At 38.9% G+C, this 23,335-nt stretch overlaps 1 protein-coding gene and 1 long non-coding RNA gene across 6 annotated transcripts in view; one reads left to right on the forward strand and one right to left on the reverse strand.

Annotated features, from left to right (window-relative positions):
• Positions 1 to 1,179: 1,179 nt before the first annotated feature.
• The window catches only part of JPH1 (junctophilin 1), an 84,440-nt gene continuing 62,284 nt past the window's right edge, over positions 1,180 to 23,335 (reverse strand). The window contains exons 4-6 of one of the 4 annotated variants that reach the window (XM_058699881.1): positions 10,189 to 10,838; positions 3,656 to 3,751; positions 1,180 to 1,855 (exon numbers count right to left, since the gene is read on the reverse strand). In XM_058699881.1, coding sequence (XP_058555864.1) covers positions 3,671 to 3,751; positions 10,189 to 10,838 — 731 coding nt within the window. In that variant the 3' untranslated portion in view covers positions 1,180 to 1,855; positions 3,656 to 3,670. Of the gene's footprint in view, positions 3,486 to 3,655; positions 3,752 to 10,188; positions 10,839 to 23,335 lie in introns of all 4 variants that reach the window. The other 3 variants (XM_058699879.1, XM_058699880.1, XM_058699878.1) reach the window with 3 other exon arrangements.
• Positions 3,973 to 22,684, forward strand: LOC131495085 (uncharacterized). 2 transcript variants are annotated; one of them, XR_009253747.1, is made up of 4 exons: positions 3,973 to 4,431; positions 4,871 to 5,884; positions 6,141 to 7,482; positions 20,944 to 22,684. It is a non-coding gene; the product is annotated as an uncharacterized LOC131495085 (long non-coding RNA). The 2 variants fall into 2 exon arrangements; XR_009253746.1 differs by having other exon boundaries at positions 3,973 to 5,884.

Here is a 23,335-nt window from a genome sequence, read left to right on the forward strand (position 1 = left end):
GGCTAGTACAGAACACTGAAGTACTTTTCAGTACTTTTGGGGTAAGAAGGAAATGCTGGACCACAAACCTGGGATCACGAAACTCAGCCTGGTGAACTGCTGGGTTCCTGTATTGGCGAAATATGCCACGTGTACAGCCACATAGTAAGTTGGAAAGAGGAGGCTACACAAGTTTCCGGAGCATGGGAGGAGGGCCGCGAGTTGCACTGAGCGTATGCCTGGGGAGCCTGCTTACCATAGCTCCCGAAATAGCTATTGCATTAAAAGGGCATGTAGAATATTTTCCAGATTTCCCAACCACAAAGACTTCACCCCAGCTTTGGCTTCGGCCATCAAAACTTGTGGTTTGGACATGAAACTGGAATCAATAATCTTTCTTGCACCCTGTACCTTTGCCGCCTGCTCCAAAACAGTGTGTTCTGTGTTCCATTCTTTTAGGATTTACTAGGAGATTAATCATTTAAGTTGATAAATAAATCTGTTACAACTTAAGAGGCGATAACTTTATGCATTATTTATGTTGGGGTCTCCAATACCTTAGCCTTCAACAGGAGTGACTAATTTGGGAATTTAAGAGCACCACAGCAGCTCCCTGGGAAGCCGTTTTGGAGGTGGTCCTTTTATTATATACCTCATTGGCAGCTCGCGGTGCGTCAAGGCTGCCTAGACCAGCATCGGACGGCCTCAAAGGGAGCCCGGGGGCTGGAAATTCTAGTGGCAGTAAGCTTATTCAACTGCACAGTGTGCTTAAGCTTCCAGAAATGTGTCTAAACAGGGGCCGCAGCGAAATATTAATTTATTTGGGGCACAATGATCCAAAAACTTTAATTAATTGAAAAGTACCCAAGCAGGAGGGGGATTTACTCCAACTCTGGGTTTTCCTTAAAAACAGGAGCATAAAACCTGCAAAAAACCATAAAACCCCGGATAAGGTCCTAATACAAATAATGAAGGCACTCAGCAGAAAAATGAATCTTATTTTACAAAATTATCTGAAACGCCCGGGAAGAAAGAAATGCAGAAAGAAATATCACGGTATGAGTACCTCCTAACCATGTGGCTTCTCTGAGCATTTTACACCCCATTTCTATTGTTAATTTTTCAGCAGATCTTTCTTTTAATACAACCACCATCAAAAAATTCCACATAATTTACTCACAAAGGAAACACACCTGCAACTTTATTAATAACCAACTTTTTTTTTTTATTAGAGCAGATACAGTTGTGAAAACTGTACATTATACATTTTGGTTTCAAGGATTATAAATAAAGGAACTCACAGGTAGGGAGTTCTTTTTCACAGCAAGAAACTTTAAATAAACAAGGTCATGTTTTATTAAGTACATTGGCAGACTTCATGTGCTGTCCAAAATGTAGAGTACAGTATAACAACCCATTAGAAAGAGCCTTTCATGTAAAATACAGCTGTGCACATTTTAGAAAAATACCAACAATTTGAGCTTTGTTTTTAAAAAAGCTTATAAATCATACACATATTTATAAATGGAACATGCTGACTTTATAAACATATCCTTTAGTTATCTGTTACCCATTATTTCCAAAGCATTACACGTTTTAAATAAACACTTAAGATTAAATATTTTGTTTTATTTTTTAAAAAAAATCCGCTTTCCCAGCATCAAGAGCTATGGGGTTAGGAAGGCGCAGTGAGTGTACGGAGACTGACAGGAGCTGAAACGTTTCTTGGCTAAAAAAACGTACTTCCTAAATTTAAAAGTCAAAGCAAAATGTAAAAAATAAATAAATATACAAGTTGTAATTTTCATTTGCTCTCTTTCTGCTTTCTTCTTTATTCCATATCGGTCACACCCAGGATTCTCAATATATTGCACTTCTGCAAGAAACACCACTGGGTTACTGCCCTGCAGGGGACAAAGCATTCAGTCCACACCTGTGCTAACCTGTGAATTGTCTCTTCTGCATTGAAAAGGTAGCAAACAAGGTAACAAGAATCTGATTAAACCATGCAGACTGTGAAAAATATTTAGGAATAGCTAGCTCCTTCTCCACGATGTAATGTCTTACAGAGATTTAAGATACCTTTCCTCCCCTGATTTCTTTTTAAATAATTATTTTTATAAAGACCACGTAGTGTCTCTAAGTAAGCATGCGTTTGAGTAATAAAGGATAAATTATAAAACAGCAAAAAAAAAAATCAGATTATGTCAGAATAACAAAGGACTGCAAAAGACAAATATTTAAATAAAAACGTCTAAACCTTTAAAATGTGAAATAAAATTACGAAAGGACTTTGAAGGACACGAAAGGCATAAAATCGAGAAGCACAGGTTTAACAAAGCTTTATGCTCTACCTGAATGTATTCAACAAAAATTTAAGTTGGAGGAAAAAAAAAAGATTAGAGCAGTTATTAATAGCATCTTGCTTAACTTTCATGGGAATTAACATAGTCACTGACAAGATTTTATTTGGTTGTAAAGTACGTCAGCAATGAAACTGAATCCTTTAAACACCGATTACTGCAATCCATGCAACACTTTGACTATACTTCTTAGAATTCTGTTGTCTTTCAGCTTTTAAAATTTAGCACCTCCTAAGTGCATAAATAATTCATCTCGGTAATGTTAAAAATATTTCAATTTTTTTCTTAGGAAGGTATAATGCCTTCACATTGCTAAATTTTAAACAGCCTGTTACAGGTTTTGGAAGACTGCATGACATGAAAACAATGATGTATTGCTATCGAAATGCACACATCTTCTCTAGAATTGTGTCGTTTCTTTTCCTTGAGATGCAACAAGTGTGTTTCATCCAGCCGGGACCACACGTTGTAGAGGACTATACATCCTACTTCAATAAACGGCAAAAATGAACATAGTCGTGCACAAGCCAACGAAACGTTCTCTCCCAGAACATTCCAGGAGATGTTAAAGCAGCAGGTCACGGCATAAGACTGGTGAGTGATGCTGCTACCTATTTCTTCCAATGAGACAGGAGTGAGCGTTGGAACCGTGGCCACAGCAACACAATCCTCCGACCGCATTCCTCGGGCAGTCGCTCGTTTCCCCAGCTCCCTACTAAAAACGTCCGATGGCAAAATAGTAAGGCAGCTGTTGACTTCCATCAAGAAAAAAAAAAAAAAAATGCAGCTCCATACATTTCCAGTTTAGTCACACTCTGCTAGGACAGATGGAGTAGCCAATGCCAAGAACTTCGCCGGATGGGGCTGCTTCAGCAGATTTTAAAAAAGAATGATTATTAAGTTTTGCTCTCCAACACGGCTGCTTGCTTCAGCTCCCAGAGGACCCCAAAGCCACAAAGCATTCCCAGGGGAACATGAACAGGTCCTCTGGCTGAATTTTCCAAGTGTCATCTCTTTCGCGATCCCATCCTAATTCCAAGCCTCCTTCCCTGAGTCTGAGTCTGACAGGGGTGTGCCATTTAAAGGGCTGATGACGCCACGGCAGGGAAGTGTGGGCTAACACCGCTAGTTGTCATGACTTCACTGAGGGGTCAAAACAGTTATATCATTAAGTAACTATGTTGAATCACATTCAGGCACAGCCAAAATGAAAGTGAAGGACAATATGCAGTTGTTAAAAAAAAAAATAAATTTGAATATGGGAAAAGAACGTTAGAAACGGATTTTTATGTAGAAATTAAGGCTATTCTTACCTTTCCTAATTCCAATCAAGTTAGAAAGTGAACAAAAAGAATGGCCAACCCGATATTCAACAGCATGACAAGGACAATCATGACTGAATTAGGGCCCTGGAAATGAACAGAACAAAACAAGGCATAACATTTCCATGTCAACATCAATATGTAAACTAGCTCATAAAATCGATTACCGAAAATACAAAAAAACTCAACCCCATTGCAGTAAATATGGCATGAACAAATGACAACAGCTCCAAAAAGTATAAACTAAAAATAGCAAAGCCGTATTTAGATGGAGCCGTCTCTGCACTTTCACTATGAAATGACTCCAGTCTTGATTTAATCTAAGAAAATGACTTACAAATAATCTCAACATTCACCTCAAAACATTTGACAACAGTCTGGGTGAGAGAGAGTTTGCCACACTGGGGTCAGGAACTAATGGAAAGTGGGCATGACTTTTTGTTAAGGCATAATTTAGATGAGGAAGAATTGTTTCTTCATGAAGGCAGTTGGAAAGTAAGAATAAGATCTTTAGGATACTGAGGCCTCTCGGGAAAAATTTAGGAAAACTCAAAATGAGGGTCTTTTTCCTGGTCGTATTTTTCGACACCACCACATCCTTGAAGTAAAAATTGCGAGCGGGAAGTTGAACACTTGCAGAAATTATTTTACAGGTCTAATTCTTTACGTCTTTTCTCAGCCACAACATTTCAGAAATCAAGTTCTATTTGATGAACTGCAGACTCCTATTTTGATAAATAAGGCTACAACAATACCAGCTAGCCAAGGTACCCAAACTTTGTTTACATGTTTAAACAAAAAGCAAACTTATGACCCATCTTTTCAGAGCTGCTCATGCTTGGCCATTTTTATTACAGAGACATGATCTTGGTATTTACTATTAAAATAGAGTCTAATTCTTAAGTAGTATTAAATGTGTTCTAAACTGGCTTTAGGTGGGTGGCGTTGGTATTTTAATTCTTATTTCACAGATGAGGAAACAGTTGTGTGATTTTTGGTGGGGGGTGTTAAGTAAGAAAGACTGGAACTGTCATTGGTCCACTGCTCATGTCACAAGGTCTAGAGCTTGGGTCATATACCCTTCTAGGAGGTTTCCTCCCCAGATGGGCCCACAACCTCAGAGGCAGAGGTCAGAGTGTCCTGGTCGTTGTCTATCCTGACACTTCATACTTTGTCACTTCTTGTTAAATTCTGTCTTTGTCCTAGACTGAGTTCCACAGTGGCCCTGCACTGATCACCACTGTGTGCCCACGCATACGAATTGTCCAATTCATTCAGGTTTCCATTATGGACACCTACTATCATCTGGTACTTTTCCAGGTACTGTGGGTGTGGTAGTTGACCTTATGAATTCATCATCTTAAATGATGAACAGGGTGATTAGTAAAGTCAGGGTGGTTGAGAAAAGGAAGTAAACACGGGTTGAGATAGGGAGTATTAGGAAGAAGAAAAACCCCAAGTAAATGGGAGGAAAAAGCAACATTTACTGCATGTCTTTATATACCAGGCAGTGGGCTAATCATTTCTGGGTAGGTTATTTCTTCTTCACAGGTGATTAAGAGTTCCATTTCACAGAGCTCTGAGAGGGTAAGTTTCTTGCCTGAGGTTACTCATCCAGTTTAAACAAATTACAGAACTAAAATTAAACTTTGTCTACTTCAGAGCCCCTTTTTTTCCCCACATCCCTATTATGGCCACAGGACTTAGTTTAAAAATAATTAATTTCTAATCAAGTTCTTAAAAATGGCATTTTCATCTATACCCTATGATTTCATGGTAGCAGAAAAAACATCAAATCTTGATAGAATACACCTATTCTAGAAGAACAGTTGGTCCTAAGTCACTAGAAGGGTCCTAATCTATGTAACTCATCAATAATGATTAACCTAAAATGTATAATGTAAGAAACATTTATACCTCAGAAAATAATTGAAATAATCTTTTGACATTGTAACTCAGCATGGAAATTAAGGAAATGCTATTATTATCACAAACTTTGATTAGATTTTGCTCAGGAGTATGTTAAGGAGTTTGGATTCACTTAACTCTTCTGAGTCAGGGGATTTAATTTATAATTCCCAAAGACCATGATATGAAAGGCAAGGAAAAGTATATGGGGTCAGAACAACATAATGTAGAGTTCAGTGTTTTATAGTGGACCGAGGAAAAGCAGACTAACAGAGAAAGTGCCTTTGGTGAATCTAACTTCAAAAGTTTAAGGTGAGGGGCGCCTGGGTGGCGCAGTCGGTTAAGCGTCCGACTTCAGCCAGGTCACGATCTCGCGGTCCGTGAGTTCGAGCCCCGCGTCAGGCTCTGGGCTGATGGCTCGGAGCCTGGAGCCTGTTTCCGATTCTGTGTCTCCCTCTCTCTCTGCCCCTCCCCCGTTCATGCTCTGTCTCTCTCTGTCCCAAAAATAAAATAAAAAAAAAAAAAAAAAAAAAAAAAAAAAAAAAAAAAAAATGTTGAAAAGTTTAAGGTGAGTCTGGACTTTTTACTGCCCATTTCATAAATCCGTACAAGTTCCCTGAATTTATCTTTCTGAATTGGTTAGCATTTTTGGATGGATACGTATGTATATATTGAACACCTACATATATTTATTTATCCAACTAGGACAACTCCATTTATGAAGCCATTTTTAAAGATGACCCGGTAAAGATGAGGGTGAGCCAGGCATAAAAAGTTCAAACAGCAACCAGGTGGAAAATAAATTCTGGGATGCTATGTTTAATAGGTAGATATTGCGACGTGACCTCTGTGTTCTTCAGATACCTAGGCTGGGCACGGGGTGGAAAGCTTTAAGGTGAAGTCTCATAAACATGACTGTGGTAGCCAGTTGTAGCTTAAAATAGCCAAATGAAAAAAAAAATCAGTCTTGCTTTTCAAGACTGACTGAAACAGGTGGAATAAAAGAAGCTGTAGCTGGCAAAGTGCAAGTCTTGATTGGAAGAACTTTCAGGCAGTTAGAAAAGAAAGTGTAGGACGGCAAAATGTGGAAAGAAGTTCTAGCTCAAGAAATTTACCGTTTTTCCTTCAAAAGACTATTCCTCTTTTAAAACTGTGAGGAATAGTCTGGTGAGCTACTACAGTTTATGTTAAATCTAAAACTTCTCTAAAAACGTGGAAAGCACACAATTTAGTATTAATAGCCAAGTTTTTACGTATTTACTGTTTTTAGGGTTTCAGGGTGTGTGTAACTTCAAGGGATGCCTTAAAGTTTTATAACAATTGAAAAGCAAGATTAGGTAAATTTCAAAATAGACTTGGAAGAGAGTAAAGGGTAAGAAAAAGTGCAGGCAGTTCTCAGAAGGAGTCAAGATTCCTGCTTAGGAGAGCCCTTGCTGGTCTGTTTGATAAGGCTGTGAAGATGTCTCTCGTAGCTCCTACAAGTTGTCAATGTTGCAAAATCCTACAAAAATGTTGGTACCACACAGAACGGTTTCCCTGGGACATTAGTCCATGTGCAACCATGGCCCATAGGAGTCACATGTTTCCTGAGAAGGGATGCTAGAGTAATCCCTTGGCATCACCTCCCTTCTCTTATTTGCTTAGTGTCAGCCTGTGTCCCAGAAGATTTTCTCTATTTCTAGAAGATCAATATCCAGGGTGATCCTGAGAATGGGTCCAAATCTATTGGAATATTTGTGAACTATTTTATGCTTTAGCAACTACAGTGTTGAAACCGTAATAACCATTGTTTTTTGAGCACCTATCCAGGTGCTAGGCTCTGTGCTAAGAACTGTGGAAGGAAGCACTAACTCAGTTAATCTCCTCAACAACACTATGATACCAGTGGAGACGAGCAACTCACAGAACAGGTAGGAAACCTGCCCCAGGGCCCATGGCTGAGAAGCAACACAACTGGGATTTGAACTTAGAGAAAATCTGGCACCAGAGTCCACACCCTTAGCCACCAGCCTATACTGTCTCAGTCAATAGGCTGGTGACTAAAAGTCCAGATTCCAGTGTATCCAACCAGCCTAAAAATGGCGATTCTGACTCAAACCAGATCTCTCAGCTGCCCACCGGGAACACCGATTCAGTCTGATTTTTCCGTCCAGTGTGTGCTTTATTGTGAATACTCCTATGAGCTTTCAAGTTATTTGTAAACCTCTAGCTTATACAGTGTCTATGTCAAAATTGTATGCACTATTCCTTTGTTCTAAAGGTGGTTCATTAACTACCTTTATGACGGTTTTATCACTTCTTAACTGTCAGGAAAGCAGTCACCAGGAGTGTGAAAGGCAGCTTTCTGTTATTATCAGGAAAAGAAGGTTAATTGTTAAAATCTTCACAAGGAGGTGCCAAGGCACTCTTGACTTCTGGTTCTTGTCACGCACAGAGGCTGTGGAGTGCTAGGCCTCATGTACCTTAAGGTGTGGAAGGGACCCTAGAGACCGACCTACCCAGCTGGAGGGTGCCCAGCTACCTCCAAGAATCAGATGGTTCTGCACAGAAGTAAAAAAGATAACTTTTTCTAAAAAGGAGGTGGTGAATTTATCACACACTAGTAACATTTTAAAGAAAGTTTACAAGACACTGTATATGGCCTTGCATTGTTTGAATTTCACCCTTGTAAGTCCAGCAAACCAGCACTAATAGAGTTAGTCTGTTTTGAAAACCATTTATCCCCATGGAGGATGACTCTCAGGAAGTTAACGCAGTTAATCTAATTTATATTTAGATGATTAAAAAGATGAGAACTAGTGTTGTAAATATTAGCAAAATAAACCTAAGAAGCATCAAAGGTAAGTTAATTACAAAGATGAGAACTGGTGTTTGTAAATATTAGCATAATAAACCTAAGAAACATCAAAGGTAAGTTAATAAAAAAGATGAATTTCAATTTTTTAACATTGTTACTGTTTAATTGTAAACAGTTTAACCCTGTTAAACTTAACAGACAAAAGAAAAAAAAAACTTACAGTGGTATTATATTCTTGTTGCCCAATTTATTAATCTGAACATTTACGGAAAAGTCTCAGAAATTACTAAGTATTGGGTCAGCTGTGGCTTCTTCCCTAAGCTACATTTAACAAGCAACACCTTTGTTCCAAAAAACATGTGACTAGGTCAAAAGATCAGTTGGTCAGCTTCCAGATTTTATAAACTCTATAGAATTTGATAAAGTATGAATTCCTTATATCATTGAACAAATAAATCTCTACATGCTTATCAAATGACATTAGCAATAATATGGTTGAAGAATTAAAAACCTTAAGTGCTCCAGACTGACAATAAAACTAGCATTTACCAGGAAACTGAAATCTCTGACAAGTTAGAAGACCAAGGCAATTTTCTCAAGTAGTTGAAAAGAAAATGTTCTAGTTGCAAAGCCTGGCTAATTGAGTAAAATCCAAACTAAGTATTTAGGGGAATAATTCGCACTAGCTAGAAAAGATGTTTTTTTTTTTAAATTTTTTTAATGTTTATTCATTTTTGAGAGACAGAGCATGAGCAGGGGAGGGGCAGAGAGAGACAGAGGGAGACACAGAATCTAAAGCAGGCTCCAGGCTCCGAGCTGTCAGCACCGAGCCTGATGCAGGGCTCGAACCCACAAACTGCGAGATCATGACCCGAGCTGAAGTCGGACACTCAACCGACTGAGCCACCCAGGCGCCCCAAAGATGTTCTTTTTTCTAAAGATGCTGACTGGAGTAGCTTTTCCTACTCCTTCACTTTTAGTCTGTCTCTTTAGGTCTGAAGTGAGTCTCTTGTACGCATATACATACAGATAGGTCTTGTTTTCCATCTATTCCTTTATGTGTTTCGTGAGGGTCAAAAGCAGGGCTAAGAACCTAGTGAATGGTAGTGGAAAAGCCTCTTCCCAGCTAGGGCTCTGAGAGGTGCTGGCCCTGGTCAGGGTCCCATGACTCCTTTCTTAGCTGCAGTTAAGGACTACATGTTTGTGTTTCTCCAAAATTTGTATGTTGAAACCCTACTTCCCAATGTGACGGTATTTGGAGGGGAGCCCTTTGGGAGATGGGCCCTGGGTCATGAGGGTGGGGCCCTCACGAGAAGAGACACCACAGAGTATGCTATTTCTCTCTCTCTCAGCCATGTGAGGGTACGTACAGCAAGACGGTCTACGAACCAGGAATTGGGTTCTTGCCAGACATCAAGTCTATGGCACCTTGATCTTGGGACTCCCCAGCCTCCAGAATTACAAGAAAGAAATATTGCTTAAGCCATCTAGTTTATGGCATTTTTGTTACAGCAGCTCAAACTAAGTGACCACAAGACTTACCAAGAAGTGTGGGTAAAGGCTTGCTAACATGTGACACACCAATAGCCCGGCTATCTGAATGATGTCTAAGGTGGGTGGCTGAGCCAGCAGGGAGGAATTTCTGCTCTGACAGTTCTTTGCTGTCTTAGGCTACAAAGATGCTAAGCTCTACCCTATACAGTCCTATGTTCATTCATCAGAACTTTCGCTAGCCAAGCTGTCATCGAGATGCAAGTTATCCTACGCCGCTACCTGAAAAGAACCAAAAGAAAGAAAAAACACATCTTGCACAACTTACCGAATTGGCTTCTTTTTCCAAAGAAGGGCATGAATCGTTGCTTGCTGGATTCTTTGGTATAGCAAGTTCAGACTTCTTAGCTTTTGGCTCAGCTTTGCTTTCTTTGGCAACTGGTTTTGTCACAGATTTAGGGGGACTCCACTTGTTGGGTGATGGCTTGTGCACCAGCGCTGAGGAAGACTGGCTCGATCCTTCATCTTCCTCCACGTCTTCCGGGGGGTGCTGGGGGGCGTTCAATTTCACGTAGTAGCCGTGGTACTGAGAATGCAGCTCCCCGTTACTGGGGTTAGGGATGTGGTGGCGGCCAGAGTACTTGGAAAGGGGCACCATGGCTCCCACCTCCTTCGTGGGAGGCTTTGACATCAAAGGCTTGTTGATGATGGCTGTCACCTGCTCATCAGCCACACTCCGTTTGTCTTGGTTGAGTCTTGCCCCAGAGCTAGGGTTCTGCTTCTTCGTGGGTTTTGGGGAGGAGGGCTGGGGAGAGTGGCTTTGTTTGGGACTTGCTTCAGGAGACCTGGGGGGTGTCGTGCCTTTGCGATAAAAATGAGGAGATTCCTTTGGTGTAGGTGGCTTCTCTGGTACTTTTTCTTCTGGATTTTCTTTAGCATCTACACCTTCCTGAAATCTCTGTTTGATATAATCTGGGCCTGGGGAAAAATTGACAACAGAAGGGAAGGTAATAAAATAAAAGCAAGGCGTTAAGGCTTGTTCCTTAGGGCTATCTATATGCATTTTTTGCTAGTCAGATTAGCCATTCCTCTTGTTTCTTTTCCTTTAAAAATATTGACAAGGCTTGGATTAAGCATGAGCACACTTCATTTCCCAGGGGAAAAGATTATTTGTTGCTGAAAACGTTAACATTTACCATTATTTATACTATTGTGATAGCTATAAAAGTTAAACAGTTTTGACTTCTCTAATAATTGCATCATTCCTGCCTGCTTGCAGAACACCGAGGTGAAATTCAGGTTGATGCAGCACTGGTGATAACACCAGAATTAATCTGCATATTCAAATTATGTGGCATAATTAGAACAGAGTACATACTCTACTAAACAGACAAGAGTCCATTTAGTATATTAAAATATTTAAATTATTTAATAAACTGACATTTAATAAAGCGTCTACTGTGTAAGTAAGAATAGAACCTGCAGATGACATTTTTAACGCAACTTCCTCAATGGGTCATTCAAACTTCATGGAGTCTCTTCACAGGGGCTGTCAGCATTAAAGTCATGACAATGCAGTTGTTGCCTTTGACTCTGTATTCCCAGGATTTTTTTTTCTTTTTCTAAATACTTTAGGTTTGTTTACAACAATCATGTTATTTTTACATATGGAAAAATCTGCCTTTCAAGAAAGTGTTGCTACTTGGACTTATTATTTATTTATTTATTTTTTGCTTTCATTTGCATGGAGTATCTTCCTACTCTTTCCTTCATTTTCAGTCTACAGTGAGTCTCTTGTAGGCATATAGATACAAATGGGTCTTGTTTTCCATCCATCCCTTTACTCTGTCTTTTGGAGCATTTAGACTATTTAAAGTAATTATTGATAGATATGTACTTATAAAAAGCTGGGATAGCAATACTTACATCACACAAAACAACGACTGTAACAAGACACAAAGAAGGGCATGACATAATGATAAAGGGATCAATCCAACAAGAGGATATAACAATTATAAACATCTATGCACCCATCACTGGAACACCTGAATACATAAAGCAAATATTAACAGATATTTATTTTCTGCCTGGATGATCTACCCAAGTGGGTGTTAGAGTCTCCTACTGTTATTACATTACTGTCATTTTGTCCCTTTATAAGGGAACAGTGTCTTTGAATGATACATTAGACCAGATGGATTTAACAGATTATATACAGAACATACATTCTTTTCAAGTGCACATGGAACATTCTCTAGGCCAGATCACGTTAGGCTGCAAAACAAATCTCAATAAATTTAAGAAGATTAAAATCCTGACCATAACAGTGTGAAACCAGAAATCAATTATAAGAAAAAAAAAAAAAAAAGGAAAAACCCACAAACATGTGGAGACTAAACAACATGCTGCTAAACAACCAATGGGTCAACAAATAAAGAGGAAATAAAAAAATACACAGAGACAAATGAAAACAAAAACACAGTGATCTAAATCTTTGGGATACAGCAGAAGCACTTCTAAGAGGTAAATTTATAGCAATACAGGTTACCTCAAGAAAGATCTCAATACAGGTTAGCAATACAGGTTACAATACCTCAAGAAAGATCTCAATCTAACCTTATACTTAAAGGAACTAGAAAAATGGAATAAAGTCCAAAGTTGGTAGAAGGAAGGAAATAATAAGGATCAGAGCAGAAATAAAGGAAATAGCGAGTAAATATACAACAGAAAAAAATCAAACAAAACTGATAAACATTTAGCCAGACTCCTAAGAAAAATGAAAGGAAAAAATAGAAATATAGGGGGAACAACCAGCACCACACAAATATGAAAGATTAAAAGAGATTAGTACAAAAAATTATATGCCAACAAATTGGATAATCTAGAAGAAATGGATAAATTCCTAAAAACATATAATCTTCCAAAACTGAATCAGGAATAAACAGAAAATCTTTTTTCAATGTTTGTTTATTTAGAGAGAGCTTGTGCACAAGCAGGGGAGGGGCAGAGAGAGAGGGAGAAAGAGAATCCCAAGCAGGCTCAGCGCAGAGTTCTATGCAGTGCTTCATCCCACGAACTGTGAGATCATGATCTGAGCTGAAATCAAGAGTTGGACACTTAACTGACTAAGCCACCCAGGTGCCCCAAGAAGAAATAGAAAGTCTGAACATATCAATTATTAGTAATGAAATTGAAATGGTAACCAAAAAACTCTCCAAAAATAAAGTCCAGGACTAGATGCATTCAAAAGGTGAATTCTACCAAATACTTAAAGAAGAGTTAATACACAGTCTCCCCAAATTATTCCAAAAAATAGAAGGGGAAGTAAAGCTTCCAAATTTATTCTACATGGCCAGCATTACCCTCATACCAAAACCAGACAAAGACATTACAAAAAAAATACAGGCCAATAGATATGATGCATACAGATGCAAATATCCAACAAAACATCAGCAAACTTCATTTAACAATACATTAAATGAATCATTCACCATGAGCAACTGGGATTTATTCTGGGGGATGCAAGGATGATTCAATATTTGCAGATCAATCCATGTTATATACCACATTAACAAAATTAAGGATAAAAATTGTATGATCTCAACAGATGAAGAAAAAACATTTAACAAAATTCATCATTTACTCATAAGAACTGCCAACAAATGAGTTTAAAGGGATCATACCTCAACATAATAAAGGCCATATATGACAAGCCCATAGCTAACATCATATTCAGTGGTGAAAAACTAAGAGCTATTCTCTAAGATCAGAAATAAGTTAAGAATGTCCATCTTGCCCCTTCTATTGAACCTAGTTCTGGAAGTTCTAGTTATATCAATCAGATTAAGAAAAAGAATTAAAGGCATACAAATTGGTAATGAAGATATAAACTTACTATTTGCAAAAGACAAGATACTATATATAGAAAACCCTAAACACTCCACCAAAAAACTATTAGAACAAATGAATTCAGAAGTTGCAGGATACAAAATTAATATACAGAAATCTGTTGTATTTTTATATACTAATAATTTGTATAGAAACATTTAAAGAAAATTTTTTTGTAATGTTTATTTAGTTTTTGAGAGAGAGAGAGAATTTGAAGCAGGTTCCAGCTTTAAGCTGTCAGCACAGAGCCCAAAGTGGGGCTCAAACTCACAAACCGCGAGATTGTGACCTGAACTGAAGTCGGACGTTTAACCTACTGGGCCACCCAGGCGCCCCTATTAACAATTTCTAACAAAGTGGCAGAAAGAAATTAAGAAAACAATTGCATTTACAAGTGCACCAAAAACACTGATTAAAGGAACTGATAACACAAGGGAAAGATATTCCATGCTCATGGGTGGGAAGAATTAATATTGTTAAAATAACCATACTATACAAAGCAATCTATAGAATCGATGCAATCCCTATCAAAATAACAATAGCATTTTTCACAGAACAAGAATAATCCTAAAATTTGTTCAGAACCACAGAAGACCTTGAATATTCAGCCAAAAACAATCCTGAAAAAGAACAAAGCTGGAGGTATCACAATTCCAGATTTTGAGATACACTACCAAAGCTATAGTAATCAAACAGTATTGTACTGGCACAAAAATATATTACTGGAACAGAATAGAGAGCCCAGACATCCATGCTTATATGGTCAACTAATCTATGACAAAGGAGGCAAGAATATAGAGTAAGGAAAAGACAGTTCCTTCAATAAATGGCTGTTGGAAAAACTGGATGACTACAAGCAAAAGAATGAAACTAGACCATTTTCTTTCACCATATACAAAAATAAAAACAGATTAAAGACCTAAATGTGAGACTTGAAACCATAAAGCTCCTAGAAGAAAACATAGGCAATAATCTGTTTGGCATCAGCCTTAGCCAACACTTTTCTAGGCAAGAGAAACAAAAGCAACAACAATAAACTATTGGGACTACACCAAAATAAAAAGCTTTTGCAAAAAAAAAAAAAAAAAAAAAAAAAAAGCTTTTGCAAAGAAGAAACGAACAAATCAAAAAGGCAACCTACTAAAACTGGAAAAGGATACTTCCAAATGATATATCTAATGAGGGGTTAATGTCCAAAACAGAAAGAACTTATGCAACTCAACTCCCCAAACACCACAATCTGATTGAAAAATGGGTAGAGGACCTGAACAGACATTTTCCCAAAGAAGACATACAGATGGCTAACAGACACTTGAAAAAATGCTCAGCAACACTAATCATTAGGGAAATGCAAATCAAATCCACAGTCACTTTACATCTTTCAGAATGGGTGGTAACAGAAAGACAAGAAGCATTGGTGAGAAAGTGGAGAAAAAGGAACCGTTCCGCACTGTTGGTAGAAACATAAACTGGTGTAACCACTGTGGAAAACAGTATGGAGGTTCCTCAAAAAATTAACAACAGAAATACCATATGATTCAGTAATTCCACTACTGGGTATTTACCCATATAAAATGAAAATACTAATATGAAAAGATATATGCACCTCTATGTTCACTGCAGCATTACTTACAATAACCAAGATATGGAAGCAACCCAAGTGTCCCTTGATAGATGAATGGATAAAAACGTCATATATAGAAATACTGAAGTATTACTCAGCAATGAAAAATAAGATTTTTGACATTTGTGATTAATATGGATGGACCTATAGGATATTATGCTAAGTGAAATAAGTCCACATGAAATACCACATAATTTCACTTACATGAAGAATCTAAAAAGCAAAACAAACAAAAAGCAGAAATAGCTTCATAAATATGGAGAACAAACTAATGGTTGCCAGAGGGGAGGAGGGTGTGGGAGGGGCAAAATGGGTGAAGGGGAGTGGGAGATACAGGTTCTTGTTGTGGATAATCAGCCACTCTCATCTCCTGAGGTCACAAAGTGCAGGTGGCTCTTTTCTCTGCAAACAGGCAAGAGCTGACAACATCATCTCTTGAGTAAATAGGGAGAAACCACCCCACCAATTTGTTTACAGAAATTGGCATCTGTTCACTTTCCTTCCTGTCCTCCACTCCCATCCCTCACACCAAACTTAAAGGATTTACAGAGGAGCTTAAGAACAATTATCCTTAATACTTAAAATACATACTGTCCACTTAGACTTTTAATTGCTCTTCCTGTGCTGAGTAGTAACTTATTGTTATGAGACTATGTACTATTTATACAAGGTATTTCCCAAAGTTTAAAGCCTCACCAAAATCTTAGGAAGCAGGCATTATTATCCCAATCTGATGTGAAAATAGCTATAGCTGAAAACCTAAAATCACATAGCTCCTGTGTTTCCTTAAGACAAAATGTAATTCAACATATAATGTAATATCTTAAGCCAAGAAATGACAATTCCCAAGGATCCACAATTACAGGTTATATTCAGGGGTGAAAACATAGCAAACAGCATTATCCCACTTTCCATCCTCCAGAAGTTTGAAGGATGCAAACTTCCCAAATAGGATAAAATCCTATGTCACCAATTGTGCTTTCTTCTCTAAACCTGATAAGCTCCCTCAAAGGCTACCACCCCTTTTAAACTTGGCAATTTTCGGGGTGCCTAGGTAGCTCAGTCAGTGAAGTGTCTGGCTCTTGATTTCAGCTCAGGTCATGATCTCATAGTTCGTGAGATCAAGCCCCACATGGGGAACTGTGCTTAGTGTGCTTGGGATTCTCTCTCCTAACTCTCTGCCCCTTCTCTCTCTCAAAATAAAAAAAAATAAATAAATAAATTTGGCAATTTTCTTTGAAAGTATGAATTCCTGGCCCAGAAAAGGTATCTCAGTGGAGCAAAGAGAAAGGGGGATCTGCAAATCCCTCAAAAGGTGAGATCTTCCTGTTTCTGAATTCTTTCTTGGTGCTGTGACCAGCACATACCTCCACCAAGAGAAAGAAGTGGCAGCAGCACCAGAAAGTGACCTTTCATCAACAGATTTGCCCCTATTTCAAAAAACCCATTAGGATCATTTACGCTGGTGTTTCATGGAGAAAGAACCTCATTATTCTATGGCAGATTTATTTTTTTATAAAACCCCTCCTACCCTCCTGTGATAAGGGATATTATCTGATAGAGTTTGAGGCAGTGTGTTCCTTACATACTTTTTCTCTGACTCCTTCTACTCAAAATTTCATCAGAGTTGGTTGGTTTTATATGTACTTCACTATTATTCAATTTTACAGCATTACGGAAATACAGAAATTACGAAGTACTTTTATTTTTTTAACATTTTATTTATTTTTGAGAGAGAGAGGCAGAGCAAGAGTGGGGGAGGGGCAGAGACAGAGGGGGAACAGAGGATCTGAAGCAGGCTCTGTGCTGATAACAGTGAGCCTCATGTGGGGCTCGAACTCATGAACCATGAGATCATGACCTGAAGTCAGATGCTCAACTGAGTTGACTGGGTACTCAACACCCAGGTGTCCCACAGAGTTCTTTTAATGTCTTCAATCTAAGGGGTACAAGCAAAAGTTATTTTTGCAAATCTAAAGATCAAATCTAAAGTTAATATTTAACTTAAATAGCCTTACAGAAGAGAGTGGAGAAAAAACAGACTCTGGCAAACACGATTGCTTATACGTTCTTAAAGTTGTGAGGAAAAGATACAGTCACTGAACCATGAGAAATAAAGCTGTCACAAAGCCCATGTGCTTCATTTGGAAAATATGAGACTGTAACAGTGCAGCTTACAAATTTAGGATTTATCCAAATTTGTAAGGAAGAAATAAACTGTCACTATTTGCAGATAACATGATACTATATATAGAAAATCCTAAGGGCTCCACCAAAAAACTATCAGAACTAGTAAATGAATTCAGTTAAGTTGCAGGTTACACAATATACAGAAATATGTTGTGTTTCTATATACTAATAATGAAGTAGCAGAAAGAGAAATTAAGACAAGAATCACATTTACAACTGCATCAAAAAGAATAAAATACCTAGGGATAAATTTAAGCAAGGAAGTGAAAGACCTGTCCTCTGAAGATTATAAGACACTGAGGAAAGACACTGAAGGTGATACAAATGAAAAGATATCCCATGCTCATGGACTGGAAGAATTAGTATTATTAAAATGTCCATACTACCCAAAGCAATCTACAGATCCCTATCAAAATACCAATAGTATTTTTCATAGAACTGGAATAGTCCTTAAATTTGTATGGAACCACAAAAGACTTCAAATAGCTAAAGCAATCTTGAAAAAACAAACAAACACCAGAGGCATCACAATCCCAGATTTCAAGCTATACTGCAAAGCTATATAGTAAGCAAAACAGTATGGTATAGGCACAACAAGAAACACATAGATCAAGGGAACCGAATAGAGAGCCCAGAATTGTACCTATGCTTATATGGTCAGTGTAGGATAAAGAAGGCAAGAATATACAATAAGGAAAAGACAGTCTGTTCAATAAATGGTGTTGGGGAAACTGGCCATCTACATGCAAAAGAATGAAACTGGATGACTGTCTTATACAAGACACAAAAATAAACTCAAAATGGTTTCAAGACCCAAACATCAGATTTGAAACTATAAAACTAATAAAACAGGCAGTAAGCTCTTGGGCATTGGCCTTAGCAAAGGTTTTCTAGATCCGTCTCCTGAGGCAAGGAAAACAAAAGCAAAAATAAAATATTGGGACTACACCAAAATAAAAATCTTTTGCATAGAGAAAGAAACCATCTACAAAATGAAAAGGCAATCTACTGAATGGGAGAAGATATTTCCATATGATATATCTGATTAAGGGGTTAATTTCCAAAATATATAAAGAACTCCTACAACTCAACACCGAAACCCCAAAATAATCTGATTAAAAAATGGGCAGAGGACCTGAACAAACATTTTTCCAAAGAGATATATAAATGGCCAACAGACACATGAAAAGATGCTCAATATCACTAATCATCAAGGAAATGCAAATCAAAACCACAATGAGATGTCACCTCACACCAGTAGGAATAGCTAGCTAGTATCAAAAAGACAAGAAATAATAAATGTTGAAGGTATGGAGAAAAAGGAACCCTTGGGGTACTTGGGTGGCTTAGTTGGTTAATAAGCATCTGACTGTTGGCTTTGGCTCAGGTCATTTCCTGGTTCGTGAATTTGAGCCCCACACCGGGCTCTGTGCTGACGGTACAGAGTCCGCTTGGGATTCTGTCTCCCTCTCTCTCTGCCCCTATCCCACTTGCTCTCTAGTTCTCTCTCTCGCTCTCAATCAATCAATAAATAAATGGAACTCTTGTGCACTGTTGGTGGAAATATAAATTGGTGCAGACACTGTGGAAAACAGTACAGACATTCGTCAAAAAATTAAAAGTAGAAATACCATACACTACAGTAGTAATCCCACTACTGGGTGTTTGCCACAAGAAAAGAGAAACACTAATTAAAAAAGATATATGCACCCCTATGTTTACTGCAGCATTTACAGTAGCCAAGATGTGGAAGTAACCCAAGTGTCCATTTATATATGAATCAGTAAGTAATATGTGGTACAAACACACACACAGAGGAATATTACTCAGCCATAAAAAAGAATAAGATCTTGCCATCTGTGACAACAATGGACAGACCTAGTGAGTATTTTGCTAAGTGAGGTAAGTCAGAGAAAGACAAATACCATATGATTTGACTTATATGTGGAATCTAAAAAACAACACACAAAAAAGAACAGAAATAGATTCATAAATCTATGAAGAGAACTGGTGGTTGAGAGGGCATTGGTGAGATAGGTGAAGGGGATTAAGAGGTAAAAACTAAATAAATCAAGGGGATGGAAATGACGGCACAGGGAATATAGTCAATATTGCAGTAACACTGTAATAACTTTGATGGTAACTACACTTAAGGTGAGGCTTGCAGAATGCATAGGATGGTCATATCAATCACAGTGTTGTACACCTGACACGAACACTGTATGTCAAGTTTATGACAAAAAAAAATTACTAGAGTGGTGGACGTACATTCTAGGGCCTACTTTACATCTTAAAAAAATTCTCAACTTTACTATGCATTAATAAATGGCTAGGTAAGAAAATAAATGTACTGTAAAGCAGTGGCTCCGTATTTGCTGCCTATCAGAGGCACCTGGGATATGATTCCCAGAGACTTTGAATAACTATGAAGTGCAGCCTTGAAATCTTGATGTTTAACAAATGCTCCAGGTGATTCTAATGTACCCAGATACAGCCATTTAACAGCATGCCAAAAAGAACCCCAAAACAAACAAAAAAAAACATTGACTAGAGATGGACCTAACGCCAGCCTTACATGATTACATCCAGCTGGCAATGGTTCCAACATGGTGTAGTCATGTGGAGACTGGCCAGGAAGGAGGATATACAGTTAGATTTTCTAGAGTGAGATTAAATGCTTTTTTAAACAAGACATATAATGCAGAGGACAGAAGTTTTTCCTGGACTATCTTCTTGGAAGGCATGTGTTGCACTTGCTGCTTGTTCTGTGGAGTAATGTAGGTCAGGCAGGGCCACACCAGCGACACAGGATTGAGGGGCCACAGTAGTTCATTAAAAAGACTGGTCAGGGGGGCGCCTGGGTGGCGCAGTCGGTTAAGCGTCCGACTTCAGCCAGGTCACGATCTCGCGGTCCGTGAGTTCGAGCCCCGCGTCAGGCTCTGGGCTGATGGCTCGGAGCCTGGAGCCTGTTTCCGATTCTGTGTCTCCCTCTCTCTCTGCCCCTCCCCCGTTCATGCTCTGTCTCTCTCTGTCCCAAAAATAAATAAAAAACGTTGAAAAAAAAAAATTAAAAAGACTGGTCAGGGGGCACCTGAGTGGCTCAGTCGGTTAAGTGTCCAACTTCGGCTCAGGTCATGATCTCATGGTTGGTGAGTTCGAGCCCTACATTGGGCTCTGTGCTGACACAGCTCAGAGCCTGGAGCCTGCTTTGAATTCTGTGTCTCCGTCTCTCTCTGCCCCTCCCCTGCTCATGCTTTGTTTCTCTAAAATAAATAAACATTAAAAAAAATTAAAAAAAGACTTGTCAGAATATTTCCAGGAAGCAAAATTAGGATACATGTTGATAGTTGTTGCAGTAAGCATTTTCATCTATTTTTACAGACCGTATCTATGAATCCTGAGGGACTCTTCCCCCACCCCAGGGATTCATATGAGGAAGAAGTCAGATACAGGCCACCACACGACATCAAACAACATTCAGCACGTGTCATCCACCAACACTGAGAGGTTACTTGCTACAGTTGGCATGGAGGCCCTGAACAGATACGGCAGATGGTAACAGCAGGGTATGCACCTAGTTCCTCACAGGTGAGCCGTGGAGGGCTGGGTATGGGCAGAAGCAGTGCCATGAAGACTCCCCCAAACAAATGTCTGCAAGGACCGGGCGGATAGCAAATGCTTTATGGCAACGTCAGAAGTCATTAAATAGAAATCAGATATTTTCTGTGGAGACTGCCAATCAGTAAAGATTGGAAGATTCTAAACAGATTATATAAGTGGTAGCAGGATTACTTTTATATTCTATGTGGAAAGAACACCCGTTTCCTACAGGACTTCAGAGTCCCATCCTTAAAAACACTGCTACTTCTTTGAACGTAGCCATGGCGCTCTTGTCTGCAGGCTGTGGTACGTCCATTCCACTGCCTTGCACAGGGCTGGCTCTTAGCACACGCTTGTGGAACCGAATATACTGAAATGAGTAAGCGGTAAGAATAACCAAACTCATGAATTATTAATTTCATGTCAACTAATAGATCATTTTTAAATATTTTAAAATATTTTTTAAAATATTTGAGAGAGAGAGAGAGAAAGAGCACACAAGCAGGGGGAGGGGGAGAGACAGGAGAGAGAGTACCAAGCAGGCACTGTGCTGTCAGCACAGAGCCCGACATGGGGCTCGAACTCATGAACCAGGAGATCATGAACCAAGCCAAAATCAAGAGTCAGATGCTTAACTGACTGAGCCACCCAGGCATCCTGTATTTCCCTTTTGCTATGAAAACAGTTACTCTGAATTCTGGGTTTTGGAAAGTGAGTTTAGAAGTCATCTGTTTCAGGATACTTCCCTTTTCTTAACCAAAAATACTACATATTAATGATAAGCATAGACCATTAAATAATGAAAATATGCTTTGATTTCTAAAGATTTATCATTCATACCACAAATGTGACCTTAGTTAACCCTGGCTCATAATAACCTAAAGACTTCACTTTTACTTTAAATAATATACAGAGTGTATGTGTGTGCACATACATGCTATTATGGACTGAATGTATGTGTCTCCTGCAATTCATATGCTGAAGCTCCAACCCCCAATGTGTTCGTATTTGGAGGTGCGGCTTTTGGGAGGTAAGTAGGTTTACATTAGGTTATGAAGGTAAGACCTTCATGATAGTATTAGTGCCCTTATTATTATTATTATTATTATTATTATTATTTTTGGTTTATTTATTTGGAGAAAGGGACAGGAGAGCATGGGCAGGGAAGGGGCAGAAAGAGAGGGAGAGAGCATTCCAAGCAGGCTCCACACAGTCAGCATTGAAGCTCCACGTGGGGCTCAACCCCATGAACCACAAGATCATGACCTGAGATGAAATCAAGAGTCAGACATTCAACTGACAGAGCCACCCAGGCACCCCAGTGCCCTCATTAAAGAGGAAGAGAAACCACAGTTCTCTCTCTCTCCATACACATGTACCCAGGAAAGCCATGTGAAGAGAGGGAGAAGAAGGCCATCTGTAAGCCAGGTCGATGGCTCTCTACCAGAACTCAACCATACTGGCACTGTGATCTTGGACTTCCAGCTTCCAGAACTGTGAGAAATAAATGTCTGTTGCTTAAGCCACCCAGTCTGTGGTATTTTACTTTGTTACAGCAGCCGGGCTGACTAATACACATGCTTAAACACAGGAAGGCAAAACTTGCTGAGGATGTTGCCTAGGGAATAAGCTGGCAATCTCTTAAGAGGGCTCAAAGTAAATATCTTTACCACATTCTGGGGCAGTGTTTTTCAGTCTTTTTTAGCCCAGTCACTCCCACAATTGATAAAAATATAAGTTTTACACCTTACTTAATATCACTTGGTATTAAAAACAATTAAGCATCTTGATGGAAAGGAAATGTAAACAGTGGGACAAAGAACCACCACATAGTTTCCCAGTCATCCTCCCCTCCACTTCCCTAGCGGTCATGCAAAATCTCATCTCAGCTTTCCTGGCTTAGAAACCCAATTTCATCAGCACTTTGAAGTAGAGCCATCCCCTGGGGCAGAATCACATCACCAGAGCTCACAATCCTGATGTATAACACCAGAAGGTCAAGTCATTAGTTCACAATGGGCAATGTAAACATGACAAGGCCAAGGGGCTTATTCCTGGAACGCCAGTGCATGCTGTTCCTGATGATAGACCTCCATGACAAGCTCACCCGAAATCAGAAGGTTACAGTGAGCATGGACTCAGGACAAGACGCATGAGATCAATCAAATATCTA

This window comes from Neofelis nebulosa, chromosome 14 (genome assembly GCF_028018385.1).
Source record: "Neofelis nebulosa isolate mNeoNeb1 chromosome 14, mNeoNeb1.pri, whole genome shotgun sequence".
NCBI classification, from domain to species: domain Eukaryota; kingdom Metazoa; phylum Chordata; class Mammalia; order Carnivora; family Felidae; genus Neofelis; species Neofelis nebulosa.